Genomic DNA, 23,258 nt, shown 5'->3' on the forward strand with positions numbered 1-23,258 from the left:
CCTGGGAACGTGATACATAAAATGAAAACAAGAATGGCAAAGATGCTTCACTGTACTCTTTTGAAAATGTATGTTTATCTGAAAATAACATTTTTGTTTGATTCCTGACCATTTCTCTTGTCTTTGATTTTTAATTCTGTAAGTAGGAAACACTGAGCCATCTCAAAGTATTATGTGAAGAATTCCATAAAAGAGCACCTTCAGTGGTGTCATTCCAGACCATTGATGCAATGCATCCTGGGTAGAACTGCCCCTAGTGGATCCTAATTTCCCAGTCCTTTCCTACTTCCAGGCTGAGACCTCCTACTGTTAGCAAATGTTGCTCCTCCTGATAGTGGAACTCAGTGTGATCCTCCTTGGCACCTGTAAGGGACAGAGACTGCAGAGTTCAGAGACTGACTACCATCACAACAGATAGGAGAGTGTGGCTCGGGCAGGCCGATTCTAACCTGAGATCTGCACTGTCACAGCGGATGGTTTCCTCTTCACCCCCAGGAAGCTCACACACTGGACTGTACTCTCTGAGTCAAACAGCCCTGTGTCATCTGCACGGCTGGGAACACAGCAAGCACGGCTAAGACATACACTTATGTGTATGTTTGTGTGTGTGTGTGTGTGTGTGTGTGTGTGTGTGTGTGTGTTTACTTCAGTCTTGCTCTATCGTCTCTGCACACAGCAACAGGCATAAGCAAACAGAGCTAGCTCAGAAACAGCCCAGCGTATTCTGCACTGCACAGAGATCACAAGAACCAGGGCAGCGAGACAGTTAAGACTACCGTCGTCGATATCTGAAGAGACTATAGGATGCTTTTTCCCCTGCATCAGGGCAGCTGAGGGAGCCCGGTCTGTGAGGACCCCACAGTCTCTCACCTACTGTGCAGATGACCCTGCTGCAGAGAAAACCTGCGCAGGGCAAACTGCTTCCTGTCTCTGAAGCTGAAGGAGTGCCCGTCGTCCAGGTACAGCTCCCCCTCTGCATGGCCCTGCAGTGGGCAAGGATGAGACAGCATTTACACTCACGATGGTGTACACTCTCAGACAGAACTCTCAGACGGCAATCTGGCACTTAATCCGTTTCACATTACTTTCACATTCAAAGCCATTCTTCACCCTGAAGTACGCTGGAGAACTACTATGGCAATATGTCCGATTATTGTTGTGCTATCCTCTGTTATTTTAATGGATGTAAATGAATGAATGTAATGAATTTTCCTTCATAAATGTGATTAAATTTGATGTGATGTTGTAACTGCATATCAATCAGTCAAAGCAGAAACATAAGGCAAAGCTAATCTTTTCACTGTCAGTGCTGGGTATTGAAATGAACACAGTCAGAGATCTCATTCCTCACCTTGGAGTCCAGGGCCACAGTGAGGGAGAAGGGCAGCTGCTGGAGGTGTGCTGTGCAGGACCCCGAAGCTGTCCTCCTGGGAATCACGGTGCCCCCACGCTGAAACAAGGGCACCTGAACAAAGAGGGGGGCCAGGGGAAAATACAGGGAGAAAAAACAGGGGGCAGAGGAAGAGAAAGAATGCATAGTTTTAATTAATATATCATTCTCAGCCAGTTTTGTTTCAATATACAACTATACAGACAGTATTGTTTCAGTGGCGGTGGATGAGCTGGAAACGGGAAGCCCAAACACTACCTTTAAATCTATCATTACTTTCAGCCTGTTCCTCTTTATCCTCCTTGATTAACAATAAAACAAATAATTCACAAAATAATCAACACCAGTCGTGTAATTAGAGTAAATGATCATACTTGCGCAAAACAGCGCAGATGGTCTGTAGTTTGTGTGCTTACGAAAGCTACAACGTGAGATTGTTTAATTAACAAGGATGGCATTTATTGATTTAAATTACATTAAATTCTCATGATACATCACAGCTTTTGTGAGGTCTGTGTTCTAAAAGTTATTGTTGATTGATCTCAGTACTTTAAATCGATTTAACTAAATTTAGCTCCATTTTGTTATTTGAATTTTGTAACACACAAAAACTATAATGTGAAACATTTAAGAGAAAGCTTTGGGATTACTTGCCACTTAATTATTCAAATTGCCATCCTTGTTAATTAAACAATCTCATGCTGTAGCTTTCGCAATAGCACACAAATTTCAGACAATCTGTGCTGTTTCACACGCCTAATCATTTATTCTAATGACGCCATTGGTGTTGATTATTCTGTGAATTATTTGTTTTATTGTTAATCAAGGAGGATAAGGGGGAACAGGTTGAAAGTAATGACAGATTTAAAGGTAGAGTTCGGGCTTCCCCCGTTTCCAGCTCACCCACCGCCACTGTATTGTTTCACTGTCGTCCAGCACTTGTTGGGAGGAATCGTGCTGTACATCAGTGAGTCTAGGCAGGTGGGGACTCACCGTATCCAGAGTCACAGGGAGGCTCACGGTCCTGCCGCCTCTGAAGACCTGAGCAGTGTGCACGTCGTACCAGCTCTGCAACGCAAAACACACTGCAACTCCTACACATGCACACACACAGCACCGTCACACCCTTCACCAGTTAGCCATGGATAAGGGAAGAACTAAATCATACCTCCCCAGCGCCAGGAAGGAAAACCTTGACCTCCGTGACTCCAGGGTCAGTCACTGGACATGCCAGCAAAGCACCACCTAGTTTGAAAAATGGAATTATATGAAATCTAATTAAGATATATTACTTTCTGTACAATAACATCGGCAGTGAGTTATGAAATGGCTGTTTTTGCACATTGGCTGTATATTTTGGACTACTGTCATATGATAAATGTGTGCAGAAACATTCACCAGGATTTAAATCCTTCAGCTCCCATCATACACTTATGTGCTAATTACACATCATGCACTTATGCTCTCATTATCAGAGACCACTAATTGCCAGGGAAGCAACACACCTTGCGCTCTATATAAGTGCAGCTAAGAGGCTCTGCTCCCTATTTAAATGACTGATTCCTGATTGGAGTTCTAGTGGTGGAGCTTAAGGTTTAATCATGTACAGTATGTAACTTGAAATGTACAGTATAGATAGTGTAATGTCTTGATAACTACAAATATATTTGTTACCTTTCATGTACTAATGTCATCGTTACCCATCATATGGTAATATTATTACCAATTGGGCAATGATGTCAATACTAATAATTATGCAACGATACCATTCTTTCCTTTCACACACAAATGTCATTATTACACATGTACTGATGTCGTTATTACTAGTAAATATGTGCTGATACCATTATTAATCACTATGTCCTGTCATCCTTATCCCCTCTACAATGATATTTTTACTCATCATGCATTGATCTCATTAGTACCTATCATGTACTGGTGTTCCACTGCAAAAGTGTTCTGCTCCTTGGGGAATTCCACCCACAGTGGCCTGAGAAAGATATTAAACAGGGTTAAAAATAAGGTCGAAATCAAGGAAGAGGAACAAAAATTTAACACGGGTATAACATTAGAAGAACCGGATTCCAGTCCCCCAGCAGAGAGAGAACTTACCTGAGTGGGGGCTTAGCAGAGGTGTGGGCATGGTGAAAGAGTGTGTACCAGTAGGGCAGCAGACGGTATCTCTGTCTGATGGCTGTGCGGATTGCTGCAGTGACACTGTCCCCAAAAAGCCAGGGCTCCCTGCGTTTCGTCTGCATGGCAGAGTGACCCCGGAAGAAGGGCTGCAGCGCCCCCGCCTGGTACCAGCGCACCAGCAGTTCTGGTTCCGGGTCCTGGAAAAACCCACCCACATCCGCTAAATCAGAGGACAGAGAGGAGAGAGTAAGAGAGAGAGTCATAACCTTAGAGAACTCTTCTGTTTTCTAAAGTCTCTGCTAAGCTGAGCTGACTGAAAGCAGGGTTTCATTTGGTCTCGAATCTCTAACTGATGTTTCAACTCAGGGCCAGCCCCTTGTGGCTGTATCCTATTGGTTTGCTCACCTCCACAAAAGGCCACACCTGTAATACTCAGGGACAACAGCATAGGGATGGAAATCTTCAAGTACTCCCAGGTAGCCAAATTGTCACCTGTCCACACAGCACCTGTTACACATAAATACGTACATAGATGCAAACCACATTAGAGAATGTTTTGTCACCACATTTTTGAGTGCATTATTCCGTTTTTTCAGTGGCTCACCTAGCCTCTGGGACCCAGCAAAGAAGGAGCGTGACAGGACAAAAGGTCTCTCCAAGCCACCTGATCGTGATATCAGACCCTCAAAAGTGGCCAGGTGCTAAAGAAAAGACAGCAGTGACCAGGGAAGGCAGAAAACAGAAAGGAAAGTAGAAGGGCTTTGTGCTTTAGGCTAATGTGAATAGTGGACACACTGTTCTTCTATCTACCCTTTGGCGTGCTTCACCTGATAGAATCCATACAAGTTGTGTAGCTCCCGGTGTTCCCAGCCCCCACAATGCACTGCGTCTTTGGGCATGGTCTGCTCTGGCCCGTCAAACACAGAGGGCTCATTCATATCATTCCACACAAATAGAGATTCCGTTGAGCCCTGGTGCACATTCGAAAACACACATACACAGCTCTAATGCAGAAACTGTAGTCAGGAGACAAAAAAAAACAGAGACCAGATAGGCATAGAAATAGAAAAGATAGTACTACCAGAGACCTCAGTCATAATCCATTCCCTGACCTACCTTGTACTTGTCTAGAGAGAAAAGCCCAGAGTACCATGCACGGGCCTTCTGGCTGCTGAAGTCCAGGTAACAGGAGTCACCTACAGACACAGAGACAAAGACAGTTTCCTGACCACTCAGAGAGATGCCATACAATTGCAATGATTTGAGAATCTGCACATCAACACCTCTCTTGCCTCCCACCTGGCCAGCAAGATCCCTGGTAAAGTCCTCCTTCTCTATCCTTCACAAAGTGGCCATAGTTCTTGGCCTCATGGTAAAGAGGCCAGAGAGGGTCGATCCTGAAGTGAGGGTCACTGATGACCACCAGCTATGGGGATGTAAGAAAGACACATTGGCATTACCTAGGCTTTGAGCTAGCTTTGAACTGACCTCAGATAATGGATGGAGGATATGAGAATGCCGATCGTTTGTACACCCAGCCAAAATCACTCACTTTCCTGTTCTTTTCCTGTAGGTGGCGCTGTAGGCCGACTGGGTCTGGGAACAGGTGTGGGTCCCAGGTGAAGTAGCGCTTTTTGTCTGTGTGCTCGATGTCAAGCCAGATGACATCGTAGGGGATGTCATGGCAGTCAAACCCGGCGTCCACTTCCTTCACATCGGTTTCATCCTTATAGTTCCATCGGCACTGGTGGTAACCCAGAGAGAAAAGGGGGGGCAAAGCTTGATATCCTAGAAGAGCAGAGCAGAGGGCAAACACCTCCAGATGAAACGCACACAAGAAGTTTTCAAGGTTTCAATTATGTAAGCTCACGTCAATTTACTCCAGAGCACAGAAGTTACTCCAAACCTTGGTAGAAGAGTTACTTGCAAACTTGGTAAAACTCTAAACCATGAACACAGCTTGAACTTGTGTCTTTTTGTCAAGAGAATGAATTGAATGTGTAACAGCACAGTATGGACAGGGGTGGACTGAGAACCTGTCAGTTCTGCATACTGAGAGAACGCCTGGGAAGGGGTGGGTCCCAGCAGGATGAAGGTGTCAATCACGCCACTCTCTGACATCCAGTGCAGGTCCGTGTGGGGAGACACCTTCCTCCTCTTCACTGGGGGAGAACTGGCACCCTGGGGGGTGGGGATGCCAGTCACTTTAGCACAAATAAGGCTAGGAACAATGATTTCCTTATCAAAATATGGAGCTTATTTCAGACTTTGACCCAAATTGAGTTCTGTTGTTTTAAGCTGCAGACAGCAGCGTTTTCCTCAGAGAGCATTCAATGTAACTGAATTGGTACTTTGTCCTTAACTTTGTATCGGTTCTTACTCAACACTATGTTTCAATTGCTCCTGCTCTCAAACTAAAACTGGACTGAATCCCTCACTCAAAGTTTAAGGAAAAGCCACTGCAGCAGTTAGACCGGACTCCTTCTCAGGCTCTTTCCTGTTGTTGCTGTCCATACACCCTCACTGTTCCCAATCTAACTCCAATACCTTGTATGTTATTGCAGTGCGCATAGAAGAATCAAAACTCAACGGTTAAACAGTGATAAAGTGACAGGTGCTCCCTTGGTATTACCTCCACAGCAGGGCGGTCCCCAGACATTCTGATGTCCAGCAATGTCTCGGATGCGTTGAGCCAGAAAACCCCGATGCTTCTGCTGGGTTTGTGGGCCAGCGCGAGTGGGACGGAACCGTACAGACCCAGTCTGCTATTAATATCGTAGGCAAACACATCCAAGTTGTACAGACGATAAGGTTCCGCATCACTGCAACACAACATAGTGCAATGCTGAGCTGAGGCACCACCCATTAACAGGAGAGAGGGTTAAAACCTAGTGTTCTTAAACGAGTATGGAAAGAGCAACAAAACACACGAACACACTAAAGGTTAGGTTGTAACACTATCTTGTTCTGACCTGGTGTCCTTCAGGCAGAAGGAGTCTGCATGCTCAGGGAGACCATACACATGGGAGAAACCATGGAGAGTGAAGTCCAAACCAACAGAACTGGGACCTGCAGGAAGGCCACAGGGTTTCACCAGGAGACAAGATTTTGTGCTTGAACTTTGCGGGCTAAGCCTCGCACTCTCAGACACAAGAGGTGCTTTTGAACGACCACTGGCATTGATCACATGACTGAGTTCTACCAAAGAACCTATAAACCACCTACCATTTGCCTTGATGTCCACAAACTCTTTAAATGTTTCCTTCCACAATCCTGCAGAATCTTCCTCCCCCTGGGAATGAAAACAGAAAAGATAACCAAGCTGAAACATCAGTTCTACGAGGAGCAATCACTAGGAGCATTTTTATAATACATAGGAAAACAATCCTCATAAATGATCTAATTAAATCAGTTTTCAGAGCATCTCACGTTTATTAGAAGATACCATGCCTTAAAATTACAGACACTGCAGTGTAATGAGAATGATCTATTTGGCCCAATCCCAATGGGAGAGCTGAATCATTTACCTCTTCTGTCTCTGAGGTTGGCCTGGGAATGAGACAGAAATAGAGGAACATAAATAAAAAGTTCCCTTTTTGATCCTTAACATACAGTCAGAGGAATTCAGAATAAGGTGGCATGCCACTTACTCTTATCACAAGAAGTTGAGTTCAACCAGTCCAACTTTATTTAAGCCTTCCAGTTATTGTCAAGACATGTTAAAATGAAGGGAGGACCCCAATAAATAAAAACAGCCCGAACGAGTACCCCACGATCTGTCGTACCCCAGCTTGGGTGGATCCTGCAGCGCTTCAAAAAACAGCCTGTTTCCTGGGTTGAGGGTGACAGTCACCTCCTCTCCACACAGCACCTCCATCAAGAATGGAGAGATGCTGATCCGAAACCGGTCCTGACCCGCACCCCAGCACAGTGTGAGGGAGTTCTTTTCCCTCCTGTCCACTCGCAGCCTGTGAGCAAAAGGTCAGGGATCATAGGTCAGGGACCATGATCAGGGAGGTGCATTACAAAGCATTACAAAGAAGGCAACAGCACTTGATATGCAGACACTCATCCACAGTTCCCATATCCCCAAATCAACTTCTTCCCCATATTCCATCTTACCCTGACTCCCCTCTTCTGCATGCATCTCTTGTCACACAGGCACAGACTTGTACATACCGCTCCCAAACTGGCTCTCCAATCAGAACATCCGGAACCTTGTAACGCACTCTTATTGGCTTCAGTTCATCAATTGTAACCCTAAGAACCCCATCTTTGATGGCACACACTTGTAGGAGCAGCTGTGCCTGTAAGAAGAAAATGTAAGTCATGAAAGATTGTTTAGGGCAACCTAAAAATAGTAAAAAAAAAAATAATAATAACTGGAATTTCATCCCTTCCAATTATTGTTCTATTATCCCTCGTCATCCCAAGAAATGATTAGTTTCACTTCATTCCTATGAACAGTCGTTAGTGCTTACTGAATTACTGTATTCACCTAAGCACTCTGTCCTGCAATGTGTGTTCTACAGTTGCAATGTTTAATTTTATTCACTGCCAAAACATGCAAAAATAATACAATTTCATGACTACATTCTACAGAAACCTCTGAATAGCCATCTCAGGACTGAGTGGGTTATGGTCTATCAGTGATGATTCCAGAGTAAGAATGAGATCAAATTCTTCTGTTGAGACTTAATTCTGCAGTATGCAAGACCACCAAATGCTTGTCTTCCCCACACTCACCAGCTATCTATATTTTATATATTGTGAAAGTACTAATGACTGTCAATACCCCATCCACGGTTACCTGCATGCCCAGGTCCACGATCTCCATCTCTGCTCCTTTCTCTGTTATCACCATAGTGTCCAACAGGGGGTGGTATTGTGTTGCATGTTCCCCCTTCTGCCGCCTGGAGACCAGGAAACAAAGTTTCATCTGCGTACAGACCGTTTGCTTGTGTTGCAAAATGTAAAGGTTACCCAACACCAGACCACGTACATATAATGGCCTGTTTAGCTTTAAAGAACCATATGTTCTCCATCTCCCCCAGTGTTGGTCCCCAAAGTCACTTAGAGGATTTCACTTTAAAATGGTCTGCGAGTGTTGCGAGCCTGGTCTGACACTGTTGCTCATTCAACTTGAATAGATACACACCACACTTTTCTGCTTGTTTGTGCTGGGTGTCATTCTGGACACGAATGTCTGCTAAATGAATGTAATGTAATAAAATTTTACAAAAACAATGTGGCTTTTCTCGAAAGAAATTTGGATAAATTATCATGCCCCAGGGCACAATGCCACAGTCCTATTCAGGTAGAGAACTCATCACCACATGATAAGAAGCCCTGGCTTCCTGCTGTCATGATGTGCAGTTGTTTAAATTGGAAAATCAAAAGTGGGTGAGGATTGTTATTCAGCTGGCATAACTGCAGCACTTTCCACTACAGGAAAACCAGGGTTCACATGTACACCAGTCCCTTGTAAGAATGACAGGAAGTTCGCAACAACACATTCAGTTGTACTAAGGGTGGCTCTGTGAACAGAGCCTGTAACCTGAAGGATGAAGGTTTGACTGGTTTGACTCTTGAGTTGGGCACTGCTGTTGGACCCTTGAGTAACATGCACAACCAGAAATGTAGAATAAATAAAGTGTAAAATACTCCTGAATCCCTGGACAATATAGTTAGCAAACAAAGTGATTGTAGTGTGGCGCCTACCTGTAAAATGCAATATCCTCGCATTTCTTAAACTTCTTCTTCCCCTCATCGCCTGGGACGACGCTGAAATATAATATGGTCAATTCTGATAATCAGGTGAAATGGTACACGTGACAAGTTTGTGAAATTCGCTTGTTTTAATTACTGTTGAGAACGACCAACAATTATAAATCACACAACCGCTGCTCCTGAAGCCACGGGAAGAATGGTTAATTTCGAAACTAGTGTTGCCTGATTGGATCTCATCGGCCTTGTTTCAAATTACATGTTTCAAAGAAGGGGGTGAAAAATACGGATTTAGTGCGTAACTCTTATCACACTAGTTACCATCCCATGGAAGAACAAGACAAATTGGGCAATAGCTAAAGTGTATTAACTTCTAAACTGTCAAATAATAATAACAACAACTGACGATAACAGTGTAATGCCTGTCTAGCCAGCCATGGTTAGCTCCGTAGACTGACTATCGTGACAATGGCAGGCGGTTTTGAGTTTACCGGTACACAGTAATTTTCACTCCACATCATAATCAGGGAAATGCAACTTGTAATCTTGTTAGGTAGCTAGATACAAATCACAACACTCCAGTTAGGTTAGCAGCCAGCTAGCTAAGCATGATATGATGTCATATGTGCAGCCTGGGACAGGAAGTCAAGCAAATAGCTGGTTTAATAGCTTGCTACCTGTCAACAGTATTCGCGAGTGCCTCCTCTGCCATTCAGATATCGCCTTCGGTAGTTTACTACACAGTGAACGCTTGCTACAAACTCAGGCATATAATAAAGACAGACTATGCACCGCAGACATCAAGTATACCACAGCAGCCAGAGGACTGTCATATATCCTATTTCAATACGTCATGCTGCGCAAAATTCTGCGCAGATCCACTGAAGGCTGTGGTGATCGATTGCTGTTGTGGGCGCACGTCATTGGGTAGATACGGTGTATGGAGAGAGCGATATGCTAGATGCTGAGTAAGTGAATGTGCGGTAAATTTAGTAGAACAGGATTCCTCAAACGCCTATCTTGTGTGTGTTTACGAGAATCAAGGCGGATCCTGTGCACATCAGTGGTTCCCCTGTGTGGACTGACGGACACAGATGATTGAAGTACATATAAAATAAAAGATGAGCACAGCGCGTGCTCGCAAGTCATCCCCGCTGAATAGCAATACGACTCCAACCCGCAGGGCAGTTACACTGCCATCAGCTCGCAAAGTTTCCAGACGTTGTGGGGAATCGCTAGCAACTTTTACCCAAGACCATGTGTCAGCATTACATCATTAGCTGGAAAGGCATATAGTCAATTCATTTCGAGCATAGCTTCAGCTCATCGCATTACATTATCAAACCAGAATAGCCACCCAAGGTAACTAGCTAGTCGGTTTCATGTTTACTTTTCTCGCATCACGAGATCACACAGTATAGTTACGTTACAAATGTCGCCCCCTGCAGGCTGGAGTCCAAAATCACGAGTACAAACCGTCTCTCAGATCGAGCTTCAGGATTTTCGTCGGAAACACCCGGAACTGTATGTGCGAGAAATGTGTGTTTGAGTGTGAAAACGCCTGATCATACAATGTATTTATTTCATGGGTTGCTATTTATTTCGGTGTTATGTTATAGTATTGGCACTGAGATCTCTCTTTGGAATATCGAAATCACATCGGTGAGTCCCTTCAAATAGCACAATTGTATCGTTTTGCCAGTTAGCTGTACGTGTAATGCAAGGTACCGTTACTGTAGCTTTCTAGCTAGCTAGACAGTCTTGACACTTTGGCTTGGCCACCTGTCTAGCATTTTAGCCAAATAGCTAGTTAAACGAGCTGTCACACTAATTTCATACCGGATCCAACTTTATGCCATACACTTGTAGCGAAATGTGTTAGTTAGCTAGTTGTCTTCGGGCTGTTTTTATGTAAGATTTAGCCAGAAAGCTAGATCAGCTATATGCATAAAACTAATTCCTTGTGATTTTGCGATTTAAATAGGTTTACTAGCTGCTGGTGATGCGCTTATACACTGTAACTGGCTGCCTAATTAGCCACACAAATCTACTGTAGCTCGCTCATGTTTTATTGACACGTATAGCTAGCTATTGCTAGTTGACTGATTGCTAGCTAGCTGCTGCGACTGACTGTAGTCGTGGCTTATTAGCAAGTAGTATGAGAAAATCACCTAGTGAATGTTGGCGGATGGCTGACGTTACAAGTACTGGATTTTTACATTTGTCTTTGGCTTCCAGTTATGTGCTCATATTTGTATTGCTTGAGGACACGTTTTGTATTTAATATTCAACTAGCTAGCTACATAACATGCATAATTTGAGATATGATCACACTGGTTCGTGGACTGTACATAACTAACTAATTCTGGCAAGCTACAGCGTAACCGCTTCCTCTCATGGAGAACAAGTAATTTGGTGTGCATCAAACACAGCTGGACATAGCCTCAGATAACTGATCAGGAGCCACAGCAAACACGTGACAAAATCCGTACGGCGCTTCATTATTCTGTTGTGGTTCTGCGTAGCGCAGAAATGAAAGAACTGCTGATGTGGTCTGAACCGTGACTTGTGCGTCGCTGTCTGCAGGAACCCAGTCTTCATTCCTCCAGCCTCATGTTCAAATTAGACCACCCTGAAACCAGTGTTTGCCGCTGCTGCCTGTTAAATCTAATCTGTATTGTATTTAAACCAGTATAAAACGATGTTTTCACGAGTTCTTCCTGTATTCTTTATTTTCAGTCTCAAGATGCTGTCTTCCGTAAAACATTGTTTGCCAACACCACCGTCTACATGAGATGTAAGTGACGGTTTCTATCTGATACATTTTTAAAAATGGTTCTGAATATGTGCTACGGATGTTACTGTTTTAACACTTCTTTTGGGTGTGCCCGTCGAATGTTTGTATTTTTTAGAGAACTGTTCATCTGCTGGCATGTGTGCTGAAAGTCTTGTCATCTGATCCTTGTTGTAGTGATACAAATAAAAACTCGCTAAACTGGTATGATGGAGTAAACTGAGGTGAAAGTCTTTTTCCACTGTATCCAATGCGGCAGCTTTGACCACCCGTCTGCACTGGTGGTCCATGTGCATTTTTCACAGTTGTCACAGACCAGGCTTTCTAAATACAGCTGTTTTCTGTACAGAGTTTTGAACCTTGGGCAGAAGCTTTCTGATTTGTTTATTGAAAAAAAGAAAGTGATCTTTTCTCTTATCATGAATATTGGCACGGTAGGGGTTTGATGTATGGATAAAGGAGGGGAAAAAAATTATAGACTTGCTCAATCATGTTACATTTTGTTTTCCTATCAGCATTACGTCTCAGGAGAATATTGTTTCGTGAAGTCCATTTCGTGAAACATATGGTGGCGTGAGCTGAAAGTATCATCTCATGCCTTGCAGCTACTCCTGTCTCAGAGAAGAGTTTTTCTGTATCGTCATTTGTCTGTCAAGCAGCTTTATTTTTAACATTGAGTTAAAGAATTGACTGAGGAGTTGCCTGATCATCAAACAACAGCTAGGATTCTCAGTCATTCATCCATTCACTCACCGAGTAGAGATATTCTGAAGATAAAGCTGTCACGGAATCTGCTGTGCATGCCAGCACTTTTATCATATTACAGCAGCCAGGTTAAGGAGAACGATCCTGTTTTGCATTTGCTTTAGGTCTCTTCAGTACATGGCGGCCATATTTTGGGAATTTTTACAAGAATTAACCTTAAATACTCAGAATTGGCTCAGGGTTGAGTGAATAAGACAGACTACTTAAGTAACCACTTTTACTTTGTGCGTGTGTTCCAGAAAGGCACATCCTTGTGAGAAAATACAGATTTATGGCAGAGGCACATGGCTGTGCTGCTCTTGTGAAACAATTCAAGCCTTTGGGATTGAATTGTAGATTCCAAGTAACTTTTTCCAGCCTTTGCACCCCTTTTTTGGTCATACTTAACAAGCAATCCTCTTGTGGGTCTACTCCTTTGTGACAAATGCTCTCTCTTTGAAAATGCTCTTTCTCTGTTCTACACAGTTCAAGGTGATATGGAAGCATGTGACAAAAACCTTGCCTTCAACATCAGCTGGTACCTGCGCTCTTCCATCTGCTACAATGAGATCTTTAACACTGCAGTACGTGTCTCCATACCGCATACAGATGCTTGCCTTCACCTCTTGAGTTTTCAAATCTGTATGGTTATACCTCAGGGATGGAAATAGCACTGCTAATGCATAGCCGTTTGAGGCTTTCCAGAGTTACAGAGCAGGTTATTAGTGTGCCGAGTGGAAGCGGTAATCAATTCATTAACCTGCTTCTAGTAAGGCCTGCAATGGCTTGAACTGCTATGCGGCAAGAGAGCTATTTCTGTCCCAGTATTTGTGTTTGTTTTACTGACTTGACATGAACATGTTTGGGCTGTCTTCAGGACCTAATTGAAAAGGTCACATCACCGCTGCTTCTACAAAATGCTCTGATCAAGCAGATCCCTCCATCTATAGGGGGACACCCTACACTTTTGCCCTGCCCTGTCACTTTATAACTGTACCTCTTCACCTCTGGTAGGACAACAAGGCGGAGAGCATGTTTGGCTTGGAGCACATGCTAAAGGAGAACTGGAATGGCTACTACAGCCAGGGCTTCATTTTCTTTGAGAACTGCTCCGCCCTTTTCACACCAAAGGTTAGTACCGTCATGCCTCAGCTCTGGCACTGGCATGCAATTATATACTAAGTGATTATTGTTGGCTCAGGCCATAGGCTGCAGCTGTTCTGTTATTGTAAACACTAAGAGTTTAGCACTGTGTGGCAAAAACTCAAAAACTCAAATTTGACTGTCGTGGTTCTTCCTGTGTGGAGCACATTGAATCATTGTGGTTTTCACACTTTACATTCTGTCTTCCACAGAAAGTCCCAAGCTGACTGAAAACTACATAAAAATTTGCATCCTATGGCTGTGAAAACAGGAGGGCCAATCTGGGTAGCTCAGTGGTCAAGGTGTTTGCTGTGAATGTAAGATAAGCTCTAAAGACCAAGTTCAATCCCAGCTGTGTAATTTGGCGACATTGACCAGGAGCCCACAGCAGCAGAACAAATTGACTTGTTTCTGCCAGGGATAGGCGTTGGTGGGTTGGCCAGGCTTTCCTTGTCTGACTGCCCTCAGACACCCTGCAATTCGTCAGGCGCCAGCATGTTACTCAGATGATGTCAGCAGAGTAGTGCCTGTTCTCCAATGTGCACTCACTCCGCTGTAGTGCGCTTTGGGATTTGTGCAAAGAATAACCGTTGGCTGTGTGCAAGCGTAACGGAGGCCACCGTTTGTCTTGAATCCAGTGGTTGTTGCTGTGTGATGAGCCTAATACAGAGTTGTATGAAAATGACAAGGCTTTACCGTCAGTACAGCCCTCAACTGTCTTGCAGAGGAAAGGAGGACAGAAATCCATTTGAAATGTGAACATGTTTTTGGCATGTGGGGGAGCTGACTTTGCTGATGCGTCTTGTGCCAGATGTCATCCAGGGTGTGATCTTCTCTTTACTCCTCAGGTATACTACCCTGAGTTTGCTCCATACCAACCCCTCACCAGCCAGCAGGTATGAGCTCCCACCAAAGGGGGAAGGAGACAGGGGGAGGGGTCTGTGAGGTTAAGGGAAGATGGGGGGGGGGGGTGGAATGTGAGAACAAAAGATAGTTAGAAAAGGCCTACTTGTTTAAAGATTTTCTTCTGTACAAATAAAGGCTTAATAAAGGCTTTACAGAATATTTACAGATGACTTGCAGCCTGCAAGGAGAAGGAGGATGTGAAGGGTGGGACAGAAAGGTTTGGAAATTGGGACAGCTGGGAATTGCAGCACAGCTATGAACACTTGCTGGCTTTAGATAAGATAAGATAAGATAGAACTTTATTAATCCAAAAAGGAAATTGCTTTTCCAACAGTCAAGCATGTGGGAAAACAGAAGCATACAGCATAAAACAATATGGCAATAAAAAAATTCAGGTACCATATATTCACACATGTAAGAGTAAAATTAAAGTACTGTACCAATAAAATAACATACTGAAAAACAGCACTAAAAGAGCTTATTGCATTTATATAGTTATTGCACTTAAGAGGTTGCATAATTAACTGCACTTATGAAGTTATTTGCACTACAAAGGATTATATGGTGATCTCCACACAACAGAAGGCAAAGGCGTTAAACAGTTTTATTGCTACAGGGAGAAAGGATCTCCTGTGATGCTCTGTGGAGCACTTTGGAGGAATCAGTCTATTGCTGAAAGTGCTCCTTTTGTGAGCCAGTGTGCCATGGAGGGGGTGATCGGGATTGTCCATGATGGTTAATAGTTTGTGGAGCATCCTCCTTGCTCAGACCTTGGCCTTGCTCACAGGATTGCGCCCTCCTTAGGAGCTTGTTGATTCTGTTGGCACCAGCTGTCCTCACGCTGCTGCCCCAGCACACCACAGCATAGAAGATGGCGCTGAAACTGGGTGTGGGCAGCGTTCTTGTGATGGTTTGCTTGGTTGATTATTGTAGACTAATTATTTCTGTGATGTTTTAATTAGGGTACTGAAAGCAGACCTTCAAATCAGAGCATACTCCAGGGGTGGAACGACAAGCCGGTGAGAGAATGGAGAACCTCTCTCCTGTACAGATCAGGACGTAGTCTTCCGGACTAAACCAAATTCAAAAAGATCAGTCGTTCTCATACATCTTAAATTTATGTTTCTGTGTGTCTGTGATCTCTGAGTTTGTGCATGTGTTGTATCCTATCTCTCTGGCCCATGTTTTCATTCTGTGATTGTGTCTCACAGTCAATAGGTGCAGTGGCTAAGGCGTGGCAGGACAGTCCTTATATGTTCATTGTGAGGGTGCGAGCGCAACCACGCGGCGAAGCCAATGGGGGGCGACAAGCAGCAGAAGTCGTGGAGGATCCCCCTTGGAATTTTGCCTTCACCAGTGAGTGCTGTGTAGCAGATATCACTGTTTAATCTCTAATGAATCTACAACTAGCTCTCTGTCGTGCAGCATGTGTGAGACAGGAATGGATGTTGATCTGTGTGTGTGCGTGTCTCGGCAGTGATGGTGGAGATGAAAGGACCGTATGAGTATTCATCCCCTGCTGACTGGCCACTTATGATGGTGAGTAAGAGGTCATATACTGTCCTTGAGGTACCCTGTTTATACTGTTTATTTGTACTTTACTCAAACATAATATAGATATCCTGTAGTTCCTGTTATGTTGTTAACAGCCACATGGCCCTGTCCCCCACAGTTCTTCATGGTCATGTGCATCGTGTATGTTCTGTTCGGGACACTCTGGCTCCTCTGGTCGGCCTGCTACTGGCGTGACTTGCTGAGGATCCAGTTCTGGATCGGTGCTGTGATTCTGCTGGGGATGCTAGAGAAGGCTGTGTTCTACTCAGAGTACCAGAGCATCCGTTACCATGGCACCTACGGTAAGCACGCTTCCCCCCTTTTTTCTAATCCTCTTTGGCGGCATTTAGTCCAGTTCTCTATTATTAGTATTTAATATTCAGTTACTTACATATGACGTAAAACGTCTCTCCCTCCTTTACTTCCTTTAACCTGGCTTGGTGTCTCCCCACTACAGTTCAGGGGGCCTTGATTTTTGCTGAGCTCCTGTCTGCTTTGAAGAGGTCTCTCGCTCGCATCCTGGTGCTCATAGTCAGTCTGGGCTACGGCATTGTCAAGTGAGTCTGGCTTCACCTCACAGCACCAGGAACAGAACTGGTTATTACTCACTGCCACTGATGTCATCACTAAGTGCTCATTACCACTGACATTAGGTCTCATGTTCAGCCCATAAATGTCATATTTTGCTCTAGGGAAGACCTCCAGAGAGTAGCCCTGGAGAGGGGCGCACATTTCACACCTGCAAAGGGTGCCAGGAAATCTTGATGTGGCCCCGAGTTTCACTTCAACACACACACATACTTTCCATAAAGCCACTGGTTTCCCTTCAGTCCTGTTCCTGATTTTTCTGTCCGCTGTGTCCTCCTGCAGGCCAAGGCTGGGAACTACAGTGCACCGGCTGGTGGCGGTGGGGCTGCTCTACCTGCTCTTTAGCTCTGTGGAGGGGGTGCTGAGGGTTACTGGGGTGAGTGTACACAGCTGTAGCTTCTTTACAGGGTCACATTATCTCCTTGTAGGAATGTCCAAATAATATTATTGTAGCACCTCTGTATTCATAATGACAGTAGATATTAGAGTGACATGTGGTGTATTGACAGATGTTCGGATATGGCCTGATGTCTTCTTGGGTGTATTGTTGTTCTTGTAACTTAATTAGCACTTTTGTACCCTTGCTTTGTAAGTCCCTCTGCATAAGAATATCTGCTAAGTCACAAAATGTAGTGTATTGTAACATCTGCATCTGTATCTGCTTTAGTCAGTCAAATAACAGTTGAGCTTTGACATGACTCTGTTCTTACTCTTTCCCTCTGCCTCTCTCTTTCAGAGTTTCTATGGCACAGTAGCTCTTGTGGCCAACCTCAGCCTGTCCCTCATTGACTCCTGTGTCATGTGGTGGATATCCTTTGCTGACACTGTAGGGCTTGATGATGTTGCCTCTAGGGCTTTTGTCACAATACGATATTATCACGATACTTTGGTGCCAATTCGATTCGTATTGCGATTCCAATATATTGCGATTCTACAAGTATTGCAATTCCATAGTATTGATTATTACGATTTTTCTGGCACTATTTTTATTCGTGTCACAGTATTCAGCAGCCCAAGCGTTTAGAAGCGCCCTCTACAGGCCTGGTGGAATTCTCGGCCACTCTTGGCTCACATTTGTCAGTGAAAGCAATACAGCAGTGCAGCTCATTATTATGCATATGATGTCACAGAAATTATCGGTATTTAGTATTGTGCTATAAAAAATCGCGATATATCATGAATCGATTTTTTTTTCCCCACCCCTAGTTGCCTCCATATTTTTTTTGCACTGCGGTAGAAAACCCAGTACGGACAGAGTAGGGCTCAACAGGGCGTTGTGAGATATGCCACAGCTAGACATTGTAAGTGTGCCCCTCTCCTATATGTGTGTGCTCCTTGACCAATAGCTTTCACATCTTCATCAGTCTGTCCCAGACCACTCGTTTGCTGAAGCTGCGCAGGAACGTGGTGAAGCTGTCCCTCTACCAGCATTTCACCAACACCCTCATCTTCTCTGTGCTGGGTGAGTGTGGGTGGGAGGAGGAAGGAGTTCACGTTTGAAGCACACTGCATTCGGTAAGGTGCTGCAGTCGGTTTGCTGATTTTATCTGCTTCCCTCTGTTTGTGTGACCCTGCAGCCTCCATCGTTTTCATCATCTGGACGACCAAAGTCTTCAAGCTGGTCGACTGTCAGACTGTGAGTGCGACTCTCAGTTTCTGCTTCCTTAATAATACAAAAATAATAACGTGTGTCAATAAAATGTGTGTGTGTGAATGTGTAATAACCTGTGCATTGGTTCACTGTGTGTGTATACTTGCATTTCCAGGGCTGGAGGGACCTGTGGGTGGATGATGCCTTCTGGCGGCTGCTCTTCTCTACCATCCTTTTGGTCATCATGGTGCTGCTACGACCCTCTGTCAACAACCAGAGGTCAGGAGTTATGGAGGGGAGAAGGAGCAGAGCAGGAAGATTGTCAAAATTAAAGGGGAAATGATCTATATTGGTACCACAAGGTTGTTAGTTCCAGTCTCGAGTGGAGTAAGATTGTTTAAGGGAGACTGTGCTTGCTGCTGGCTTCCGGTGATGGTGCTTTCAGTTTAACAATGCAGGATAAAATTTTCAGAGCAATTTGTAGGATATCTGCAATCTTGGTTACTGTTTCCGAAGCCTTCTGCGAACACTGCAAAGCATTTCGAACAGCGTCTTTAGGGGAAGTTGTGTCCTGTAGGAATGCATGCATGTGGCAATGGGAACCATTCACATGATGAAAATTAAATTATGCAGTAAGGCCTGCTGACTGCGTGCATTAAAGCTCGTGCCCCACATGAGAGCTTTAATTGTCACAGAATCAGGCATCTGTCATGAGGCATTCATGGAAGTGGAGGTTTTGCAGTGGCTTGTGCATAAATATGCACATAAATAAAACAGGAGGGAGAGATGCTCACCAGGGCCTTTTGGTGGGGGCCAAGGCTTCATCACAAGTAACACTGCACTGCAGGCTGGAGGAGTGTTTTCACAATGTTCTACAGTGCTGTCTGTGCCCAACAGCATGTTCAGCTGCCAACGATATCATAGAGTAATGACGGGCATTGTTATGGTATTGCGGTATTTGGTTTTATTGTACACAGTGCACCCTACCCACACAGGGTCACTTGTCCTGAGGACTAGTACAAACATCGTGAAAGCGCTGAACAGTATGCACATTAACACAGCAGCAAGACAGCAGGTACAACAGCAATTACTGCCCCTCTTCGTGCTATAATATGTGTTGGGCTCCTGATGCAGTTCTGTGCACTGTGTCTTTTGTTTTTAGCTGCAGTTATAATAGGCAATGCATAGAGACAGGATCCTGCAGACAAGCTCAAAGCAGAAAAGATGTCATGATAACAGAGATTGAAAAATAATTTATTCACAAACATAAAAGGCTATTTATAGTACAAAAAAGGAAAAAACATTTGCAGATTCTATTTTCTGTTCCATGTGCAGTGAGGACCTTTATTTGCAAAGTTGTTATTCACTTTTCCTATTTCACTGGTCTTGCAGTGGTGAAAACGCCTACATAATAGACTAGTTGTAGGCTCCAACATACATAATAACTGAGGAGCTATTTTGAGTTAAATTCTCTGGATTCACAGAATTTTTCATAGGCTGGTGGGGATGTTGATAAGTCAACAAAATGCATGTTGTAGGGAAGGGGTTAACATATGGCAGCAGTAGTAAGAAGCAGGACCCATAACCGAAAGGTTGCTGGAATGATCTCCCACTGGGGCACTGCTGTTGTACCCCTGGGCAAGGTACTTAACCCAGAATGGCCTCAGTAAATATCCAGCTTTATAAATGGGTAACCTATGTAAGTCGCTCTGGATAAGAGCATTGGCTAAATGCCAATAATGCACTGTAATGTAACATAGGTGCAGTTGTGCAGTAGTGTATGATGTATAGTGGCACTCTCTGTTCTGCATGTTCATTGTGCTGATTGACACTGTTTGGCCTCAGGTTCTCCCACTCCCCACTCATCGATGATGATGAAGATGAGGATGAAGCCAAGGAGCCCATGCTGAATGAAGCCTTCGGTGAGACAAATCGATGCAAGCAGATACTTTTCTAGCTTTTATAACAGTGTGGTTGAAATATCTGACTGATGAAACTGTTTAAACATAGTTTGGAGTGTCATACAAAGTTAAACATTTTGAGGCCCTCAGAACCCAGGACTGGGGACAAAGGCCTCAGAGTCTTATACGCAGAAACTTGAAGCTAAGTTGGAGGATCATTCACATTCTATGATCTGGAAAGATCTTTGGGTCAAGCATTTAGTGACATGCTAGATATTTGTGAGATTGTAAGTTCTGTGTAGGCTTGCCTTGAAAGATGTGTGTGATTTGAAATGAAGCAGGAAGCAGAGCTACTGCTGTTGACTGTCCCCACTGTGTGGATTTATTGCAGAGGGAATGAAGATGAGGGGGTCAAAGCCGGAGGCAAACGGAGCCCAGAAGTTGCTGAATAAGGAGGTGGGAGGCTTCTCTATATGTGAATCATAGCACCATGTCTTAAAATGATGACAATGCAGAGAACACAAGGATTTGTCCATGTTAGGCTTTTAGTTCACCACTACAGTAAACACTGGTGTATGGCACGAATGCTGACTAAATATAGACAGTTAAATGCACTATTGTGGAGAGAGGAAGCAGGAGTGGAAAACAGATAGAAATGCCACAGAAAAATTGAAGGAAGTATAGATGGGTGGATAAATATGTTGGTCAGCTGTGTCAGGTTCCTTGTGTGAAGCCATGTGTTTTCTGATACCCTCAGGATGAGGACCTGAAGTGGGTAGAGGAGAACATCCCCACATCTGTGGCTGATGTGTAAGTATGCCATCACAGCACGACAAGCAGTGTGTACATGAGCATCTGTTACTCACAGGAGGCATAGTATTGCCACACTAGTCACTATGTACAGTTGTAAGCTATGGGTATATTTCAATACCTACAATGACAATTGAAGGCGTCTGAGAGACATTCTCAGGATGGATGGCAATTCTTAGAGCTGTTTGTGTCTAGTGAAAGTTATATGTCCTGAACGTATCGCTCATACTCTCCTCTTTTCCTTCTCTTTACCCCTCCCTCTTTCTGCAGAGCACTTCCTGTGATGCTGGATGAAGAGGAGGTAAAATCATTGGTTCCTTATTCCATCTGGATCCCCTGATCCTGGGTCACATCTTTCTTAATTATAGCTCGTAGACAGATGTTCTGCAGCACCGTCATCATTCAGCATTGAGAGTCCTCCTTTATCATACTTCCCTCTCTTTTTGTCTGTCTCCCCCCTCCTTCTATAGGAAATTCTGAAAACCAAGATGGAAAGATCAAAAATGGAATAGAGAGGATGAACACAAGAAGGCCACAGAGAGGTTCCACTGAGGAGGCAATAGATGCTCTGCTGTCATATTTGGAAATGCATATTCAACGCTAGATTTATTGTTTACATCAGCACGCATAGGTTTGCTTTTTGCTTTTATGAGCACCTGAAGCTTATGCCACACCAAGTGAAGGTTCAAGAGAAGGGGAAGGCAGCTGGACAGTGTTGCTGGAAACTTTGGTACCTGCTGAGTCAGTTCGTGGTTTCTGCTATGATGCTGACACAACGCTCAGGGGCTTAACTGTGCTCCAAGGATTAATCCTGCCCAAAATGAATAGGCATGAGCTGTTCACACAAAAAAATCAAACCTAAGAGTTTTATATTTTAAAAAGCAGTTACCATTTTAATCTCAATGTTCATCTTTCTTTGAGGGAGAGAAGGTAAACGTCCCACTTGAAGATGTTTTTCTCTGATTTAATTTCTTCTGGTAGTATGTGCTTTATGATTAATTTCATGTATCTTTGTCCATGTTGCCTCATAAGGACAGTTGGACATGTATCAACTGATGTGGACAAGCAGACAGGCTTTGATTGGCCGAGAAGGAAGATATGAAAAGTTCCTGCATTTAGTACCAGGTCAGCAGGACTACTCCAGTTGGTCCTTTTGCACATAAGAGTGCTGTGCTCAGTTTACAAGAGGGAGTGATTGAATGTCATCCTTTCATTGTTTCAGAGGATACACTCCCTAATGTGTACAAGAAAAATATGAATGATGCCCTCATCTGTTCTTTATTAGATTTGCTGCTCATCACTAACAAATTTGAGTACATGAGCTATGAGTCACTCAGTCTACTGTATTTCTTGTATCTTTGTATTGCCACAGTCTGGATTATGATGATTGTGGATTGTTGTCTTCATTGGATAAGTGTGCAAACATATTGCTTTCCCCCCGCAACCCCTTCACCTACAAATCCCTAAATGAAGGTCCCAATGCTTTTAAAATGTGCAATCTACTGCAGCCTGTGGCCCATATGGGCTTTTTTATTTATTTGGTACATTCTTGGGTTCTGTGTTATGTAATAGATATATAAGGGGTACACTTTTGTAGAACAGTAGAAAAACAGCAAGAAATTTTGATGTGAAAATGGGTCTGCCTGCCATTTTGTATTGTACGTTTTTTTCTGTATGTTTGAGGGTTCAAGTTTCTATTAAACACTATTTTTGTGAGTTATTCTGATGTGGGTCTGTCAGCAAAAGCGCATGTCCGAATCGGGTTAGAGGTGCACAAACGCGTACATTTCAGCAAAAATGCAATTGTAGTTAATTCGAGGTAAATGCTTAGTTCACGGATACATGTAACCTAAATTTAAAAGGAAGATCAGTTTAACTGAGCGACACTATCAAAGCGAGATAAACCAAACGCTATAAAAATGTGAAGCTACTACGCCTTAGGTGCAAAGTCGTAAAGATGCCTTTGTGTCAGAA

General features: G+C 43.8%; 2 protein-coding genes across 2 annotated transcripts; one reads left to right on the plus strand and one right to left on the minus strand.

The window, feature by feature from the left end:
* Window positions 1-110: 110 nt before the first annotated feature.
* On the minus strand, window positions 111-10,079 carry ganc (glucosidase, alpha; neutral C). Its single transcript, XM_036542053.1, has 24 exons — window positions 9,931-10,079; window positions 9,248-9,310; window positions 8,337-8,439; window positions 7,706-7,833; window positions 7,312-7,494; window positions 7,054-7,075; window positions 6,752-6,818; window positions 6,499-6,595; window positions 6,159-6,348; window positions 5,563-5,707; window positions 5,079-5,314; window positions 4,826-4,952; window positions 4,643-4,722; window positions 4,354-4,497; window positions 4,131-4,227; window positions 3,932-4,033; window positions 3,503-3,746; window positions 3,316-3,380; window positions 2,559-2,635; window positions 2,384-2,458; window positions 1,352-1,465; window positions 871-983; window positions 450-553; window positions 111-363 (listed from the first exon to the last, which is right to left on the minus strand). Exons 1-24 carry the CDS (start codon window positions 9,963-9,965, stop codon window positions 254-256), a joined length of 2,721 nt encoding a protein of 906 aa, XP_036397946.1. The 5' UTR covers window positions 9,966-10,079; the 3' UTR covers window positions 111-253.
* A 657-nt stretch (window positions 10,080-10,736) lies between these two features.
* Window positions 10,737-22,928, plus strand: LOC118787355 (transmembrane protein 87A-like). The gene is made up of 20 exons (XM_036542888.1): window positions 10,737-10,915; window positions 11,993-12,050; window positions 13,278-13,375; window positions 13,806-13,922; window positions 14,783-14,830; window positions 15,803-15,859; window positions 16,052-16,196; window positions 16,318-16,379; window positions 16,513-16,696; window positions 16,852-16,951; window positions 17,265-17,358; window positions 17,719-17,790; window positions 18,336-18,444; window positions 18,560-18,618; window positions 18,749-18,852; window positions 20,419-20,495; window positions 20,866-20,930; window positions 21,232-21,284; window positions 21,555-21,585; window positions 21,755-22,928. The coding sequence occupies exons 1-20, from the start codon at window positions 10,826-10,828 to the stop codon at window positions 21,794-21,796; spliced, it is 1,665 nt and encodes a 554-aa protein (XP_036398781.1). The 5' UTR covers window positions 10,737-10,825; the 3' UTR covers window positions 21,797-22,928.
* The last annotated feature ends 330 nt before the right edge of the window (window positions 22,929-23,258 follow it).

The sequence above is a fragment of the Megalops cyprinoides genome, chromosome 12 (genome assembly GCF_013368585.1).
Source record: "Megalops cyprinoides isolate fMegCyp1 chromosome 12, fMegCyp1.pri, whole genome shotgun sequence".
Classification (NCBI taxonomy): domain Eukaryota; kingdom Metazoa; phylum Chordata; class Actinopteri; order Elopiformes; family Megalopidae; genus Megalops; species Megalops cyprinoides.